At 45.2% G+C, this 7,005-nt stretch overlaps 1 protein-coding gene across 2 annotated transcripts in view; it reads right to left on the reverse strand.

Annotated features, from left to right (window-relative positions):
- Positions 1-973: 973 nt before the first annotated feature.
- Positions 974-7,005, reverse strand: part of LOC143289249 (tyrosine-protein kinase HTK16-like) — a 47,991-nt gene continuing 41,959 nt past the window's right edge. For both annotated transcript variants that reach the window (XM_076598230.1, XM_076598229.1), the window contains 2 exons: positions 6,306-6,432; positions 974-3,944 (listed from right to left, as the gene is read on the reverse strand). In XM_076598230.1, the coding sequence (XP_076454345.1) occupies positions 3,753-3,944; positions 6,306-6,432 (319 nt within the window). In that variant the 3' untranslated portion in view covers positions 974-3,752. The remainder of the gene's footprint in view (positions 3,945-6,305; positions 6,433-7,005) is intronic.

The raw sequence follows: 7,005 nt of genomic DNA on the forward strand, positions 1-7,005 counted from the left end.
CACACCGCCTGATTCACACGTAAAGGGCTAAAATAGAGCCGTACTAAATGTGCTCAAAATGAGCAACAATAAAAAATGTCAAAGGCATTTTGGGTTTCTAAAGGTGGTACACTGGTGCAAGCATAAGTCAACATTATCAGCAAATCCATTATCCATTTTGGCCAGCAACAACACGGAGGAGAAGAGGTGTGAGAGAGAGAGCGTGATGAAATCATGGACAGCTGCCACACTTACGGATGACCAAGGGAGAGAAAACTGTGGAAAGCATCCTTGGACTTCCCCTCACAAAGCACTATCACATCTGGGTGTACATCTTCCCGACTTCCACTGGTGAAGTCTCCTGTGACACAGCACTGTCACATCTTGTGTACATCTTCCTGACTTCCACTGGTGAAGTCTCCTGTGACACAGCACTGTCACATCTTGTGTACATCTTCCTGACTTCCACTGGTGAAGTATCCTGTGACACAGCACTGTCACATCTGGGTGTACATCTTCCTGACTTCCACTGGTGAAGTCTCCTGTGACACAGCACTGTCACATCTTGTGTACATCTTCCTGACTTCCACTGGTGAAGTATCCTGTGACACAGCACTGTCACATCTTGTGTACATCTTCCTGACTTCCACTGGTGAAGTATCCTGTGACACAGCACTGTCACATCTTGTGTACATCTTCCTGACTTCCACTGGTGAAGTATCCTGTGACACAGCACTATCACATCTGTGTGTACATCTTCCTGACTTCCACTGGTGAAGTATCCTGTGACACAGCACTGTCACATCTGTGTGTACATCTTCCTGACTTCCACTGGTGAAGTATCCTGTGACACAGCACTGTCACATCTTGTGTAGATCTTCCTGACTTCCACTGGTGAAGTCTCCTGTGACACAGCACTGTCACATCTTGGTGTACGTCTTCCTGACTTCACTGGTGAAGTCTCCTGTGACACAGCACTGTCACATCTTGGTGTACGTCTTCCTGACTTCCACTGGTGAAGTCTCCTGTGACACAGCACTGTCACATCTTGGTGTACGTCTTCCTGACTTCCACTGGTGAAGTATCCTGTGACACAGCACTGTCACATCTTGTGTACATCTTCCTGACTTCCACTGGTGAAGTATCCTGTGACACAGCACTGTCACATCTGGGTGTACATCTTCCTGACTTCCACTGGTGAAGTATCCTGTGACACAGCACTGTCACATCTTGGTGTACATCTTCCTGACTTCCACTGGTGAAGTCTCCTGTGACACAGCACTGTCACATCTTGTGTACATCTTCCTGACTTCCACTGGTGAAGTATCCTGTGACACAGCACTGTCACATCTTGTGTAGATCTTATTGACCACACTGGTCCTCATAGGGAAGGCAGGCAGGCCTGTTCAACACTACCATTCTTCCATCAAAAAAAAAAAAAAAAAAGGTATAAAGGTCCTCTGGCCTTTAATGGCCACAAGCGCAGTGAATTCACAGTGTCCAGGGCTTGGCATGGGAAGATAGGGACCAATCACCTCCCCTGACTACATTCAGGTACCTAATCACACCTGGGTGGGGTTAGGAAAATTGGAGTGAAGTGCAGCTTTTCCCTAGGACACAACAGCATGCTGAAACACGATCTCAAACTCTCACCAACGGTGAACACTGAATTACGAACACCTTACTGATTTTGCAATGGTGCATCTCCTCCATATAAACACAGAAATGGCTGATCCAAGATGGGAGAGAGAACAGAATGCTTCACATTCACTTAAAAACATCAACACAAAAAAATAAAAATAAAAATCCAATCACTACAAACATCAAGAACTGACAAAATCGCTGTATTTTGAACATCATATAAGCGTGGTTGGAAGCTGTAAAACTTATATCCTGTCACATAACAGTAAAACAGGTACTCTGGTTTGAGCTGGTTTCTGGTCATGACAACAGAAAGTGGATTTGGGGACACCACTCTTTGAGTGCTCAACTGTGTCAGGAGGGATTCATGACATGAGATAAATCCTTGAGAACCTGTCAACCTCTCCTAGAAGACCCTTTCACCCTGCTCTGCAGAGATTTCCTCCTTCCCATCGCATCAGTAAAGCAGCTAAAGTCAAAGCTTGAGGCATTCCACAAACTTGGACATGAAGTGGAGACAAATGGCACATGTGCGAAGTAACTTCCCTTTAATCCTCAAGAATTTCAAATGACAAGGAATGTACACTTACAACGCATGTACACATTAGTGTGCATACAAACTCTTGTGTACATGTACACAAACACCCTTTTTTCATGTCTATGAGTGATATTACTTTCAGTGAAAAGACAGTAACTGCAGAAAGAAACATCTCTTATCAAAATCCTGTATTAATTGCTTCTTATCATCCAACGTTTATTATTCTCTTCTAACATATTATGTAAAGTGCATGTTCCCTGCTTTTGCTGTTTCATGTCTGCTTGTGGATGTTAAGCAAACATGTCAATTTTCTTACTTTCAACTTCAGCTTCACAAACACACTCCAAAATATTCACATTCACCTTTCTCATGTCATATATATTTCATACAATATGCAGAACAAACAGTCTGAAACATTTGTTGCTTTTGACAAAGACAACAAACCAATCTGTAATGATGTGTTCATGAAATATAAGTACCCTATGTAAGGCCTTATGTCTTCGTACAAAAACTTTTTTAAGCACCTGAAAGGACAATGGAAACCCTGAACAGGTTTCATGCCAAAGCCTACGGAGGCTTTTCAATATCACATCTTTCATCATCATCATAGTAGTCCACTTTGAAGCCATGATAACGTCAGTGGCGCCTTAAAAACAAGACCATAGGCTGAACTCTGACATGCATATTTAATGCCGAAACTTCCTCCCCCACTTCTTCACGTCTTCCCCTTCTTTGCTCTCCGCTGTCTCCACTTCCCATGCGAGTAATATCAACACCTTCAAATTCTGAACGCCTCCACTCTCTCTACAATTATTCCAAAAACGGATACCCTCCTTCCTACGTACAACTCTCTCCATTACCTCTGCCCCATCACACCCACCCCCCTCCCTGAACATCTCCCAACATCCATTACCTTCAATCTCTCCTTTTCATCCCTCTATGACTCCCCCTCCTGTTCCAGCCCAGTCTCCCACACCCATCTCCCCTCCCTCTCTCTCTCTCTCTCTCTCTGTGTCTGTATGCCCCTCCCCTCCCTCTCTCTCTCTCTCTGTGTCTGCATGCCCCCCCTGGGCCCCCCTGACACCCCTACCACCACCACCACCACCATCACCACCTGTCTTCTGTCATTCTCCCAAACCAGTGTTGCTCTCTGTATTATGTATGTTCGTCAGTGACCAACTCCCAGCGCCCCCACCCACCAAGTTCTCTGTCACTCTCCACCCCAACTACCTCCACCTCTCTACACCCCAACCACCTCCACCCCTCTCCAATCTGTTCCTGCCTGCCATCCTGTTCAGCAATCCACACCCCCCCCCCACCCCACCACCCACCCTCCACCCCATGCCCTCCATTCTCTGTCCTTCTACACCCCAACCACCCCCACCCCAACCCCTCTCCAATTTGTTCTTTCCTGCTGGCCCGTTCAGTGCCCACACTTGATCAGGTCGTGCACATTGGCAAACAGCGAGTCTTCCCCCTCCTCCAAGCCATTCTGTCCAACCCAACCCTACCCTCCCCCGCCTCCCATCAACCCCACCCCCAACACACCATTTCCCTCCTTCCTACATTATCACTTCCTTCCTGCCCAGCCCATTCAGTGGCTACGCTTGACCAGGTCGCGCACGTCGGCATACAGTGAGTCCTCCTCGAAGTGCTTGTTCAGATCCTTGAAGGTGGGCCGCTTAGTGGCGTCCCCGTTCCAGCACTGCTGCATGATGTTGTACACCGTGTCTGGACACTTCTCCGGCTGGGACAGTCGCTTCCCGCTCTCGATAAACGACACCACCTGGCGCAGCACACACATTGCATCAGTGAAGGGGTTCGTGTCACACACACACGCATGTACTAATGCACACGCTCTCTCATACACACACTACACACCCACACACAAACACACATGCCCAACCCCAGGTTCACAAATTTCCCAATGCTTCCCTCAATTCAAGTCCACAAAGCCCTATTGCTTCGTCACTTCCTGTCCATTATCTCCTGACAGATTCCCTAACTTCAAGGTCATAAATTCCCCAGGGTTTCCATCAAGCCACATCCAGTAATTTTCCGGTACTTATGTCACTTAAAGTCCACAAATTCCCCATTGCTCCAGTCAAGCCAAATCCAGTAATTTCCAAGTATTCATGTCACTTAAGGTGCACAAATTCCCCATTGTTTCAGTCAAGCCACATCCAGTAATTTCCAAGTATTCATGTCACTTAAGGTCCACAAATTCCCCATTGTTTCAGTCAAGCCAAATCCAGTAATTTCCAAGTATTCATGTCACTTAAGGTCCACAAATTCCCCATTGCTTCAGTCAAGCCACATCCAGTAATTTCCAAGTATTCATGTCACTTAACCCTTTCGCTGCCAGGAAAATAAGATTTAAGTGAAATCTATTTGCCAGGGTTTTTTCACAAAAAACGGGTATAAATTTTCAAAAAATTCTGTGCTCTTTGTTATTGGAGAAAGACCCATAAAAGTATATATTTTCTGAAAGGGAAATGAATAAAGAATACAAAACACATGATGTTTTCCCATTTTATGCATTTTAAGTGACATGCTGTTGTTTTGAAATCAGTGTTTTGTTTTTTGTCACATTTTCAACTTGTTCATTACAAACATTAGTCTGGTAATTTGCACAAAAATATCATTTTCTGGACAAATGGATGTCTGCACACACAAAATCATACTAGAACAACCACAATATAAAAAAACTGAAAAAAATAGATGCATTGTGACTTCTGCAAGTGATAATATGGATGTGAGGCCACACCCCCTCAGTCTCCACCCCCCTCCTCTTCACCCCTCTCACACCGTCACTTCATCAGACCACGCTGGCTGAGTGCCAAGAAAATAGCTCATACGGTGCCCTGCTAAAAATTCGTCTGCTAGAGTTGAACAGCCTGCATCACTCACTGATAGTTGTATCTTGGCCACTCTCTTGATTGCTCCCTTTATTTTCTATCAAATCGTCCTATAAATGTTCACCACTGTCTTCTCCTTCGAATTTATGCTCCAATTCTTTCTGAGCATTAGCTTAAGAAAGTAATCTTGGTTGATTTAGTTCGCCACGAGCGCATGTCTTGAGCACGGAGTCAGTCCGACATTTTGCTGAGCGAGCGAGGAGAGGAGCCAGGCAAAGACTGCGGCCAGTAACCCAACCAAAACGTTCAAATAAAGGACTGCCTTATGACGCAGATGGTGTTTCTAGCTATGAATAGAATCCAGAAAGATTCCCCAAGCTAAAGCTACCAGCATTTTTGTCAACGAACTGAATGCAAAGCAGGGAAAAGTCAGAATATTTCGATGACGAGTTATCTCGTCATGCAGGCAGCGAAGCATACATGATTGCCATGACGAGTTATCTCGTCATGCAGGCAGCCTAGGGGTTAAGGTCCACAAATTCCCCATTGCTTCAGTCAAGCAACATCCAGTAATTTCCAAGTATTCATGTCACTTAAGGTCCACAAATTCCCCACTGCTTCCGTCAAGCCAAATCCAGTAAGTTTCCGGCGCTTATGTCCCTTAAGATCCACGCTGTTTCCCTCCCTTCATGTTCAAAGATTCCCTGCTGTTTTCTTCACAACATCTCCATAAATTCCCTAATGCTTTCATCATTTTGATATCAATTAATTCCCTGTTGCCAACCTCTCTTCAATATCCATTCATCAATATCCCACTGCCTCCCTCGCTTCATATCTCCAAATAGTTCCCTCTCAGTAATTATTTCATATCCTGTAAATCCTTGTTTACTTCATAAGTTTGTTTTCATCATTTGCTAATGTCTATTTCACCTTTGTGTCCTGTAACTGGGCTATGTTCACCTCAATGCCCCCCATGTCTCTTCATAGGATCTCTCCATAGCAGTCACCTCAATGCTGTCCATGTCTCTTCACAGGATCTCTCCATAGCACTCACCTCAATGCCCCCCATGTCTCTTCACAGGATCTCTCCATAGCACTCACCTCAATGCTGTCCATGTCTCTTCACAGGATCTCTCCATAGCACTCACCTCAATGCCCCCCATGTCTCTTCACAGGATCTCTCCATAGCACTCACCTCAATGCCCCCCATGTCTCTTCACAGGATCTCTCCACAGCACTCACCTCAATATCCTTCATGTCTGTTCACAGGATCTCTCCATAGCACTCACCTCAATGCCCTTCATGTCTCCGTAGGGAGCCTCCCCATAGCTGAACATTTCCCACAGTGTGATGCCGAAACTCCAGACATCACTGGCATGAGAAAAGTGGCCGTAGTTCACCGATTCTGGGGCATACCTGCACCGCACAAACAGTGGCGTTAGAAAACTACCCATGGTTCAAATTACAAAGGGACATACCTGCACCACACAAACAGTGGCGTTAGAAAACTGCCCATGGTTCAAATTACAAAGGGACATACCTGCACCATACAAACAGCGGCGTTTGAAAACTACCCATGGTTCAAATTACAAAGGTACACACCTGCACCATACAGTGATGTGAGAAAAGTAGCCACTGTTCACACACATGCCACCGCCATACATTGACTTGAGAAAAGTGCCCATTGTTCCCACTTCAAAGGGCATACCACTGCCATACAAACAGTGATGTGAGAAAAAAAAAAAACATAGTTCCCTCTCTAAAGGGTATACCTGTACTATACAAACAGTGGCATGGGGAAAGTGCACATAGTTCACACTGCAAAAGGACACACCAGCACCATACAAACAGTGATGTGATGAAGTGTGTATAGTTCACACTTCAAAAAGAACAGCACCATACAAACAGTGATGTGAGAAAAGTGTGTATAGTTCACACTTCAAAAAGAACAGCACCATACAAACAGTGATGTGAGAAAAGTGTGTATAG

This window comes from Babylonia areolata, chromosome 13 (genome assembly GCF_041734735.1).
Source record: "Babylonia areolata isolate BAREFJ2019XMU chromosome 13, ASM4173473v1, whole genome shotgun sequence".
Taxonomy (NCBI): domain Eukaryota; kingdom Metazoa; phylum Mollusca; class Gastropoda; order Neogastropoda; family Buccinidae; genus Babylonia; species Babylonia areolata.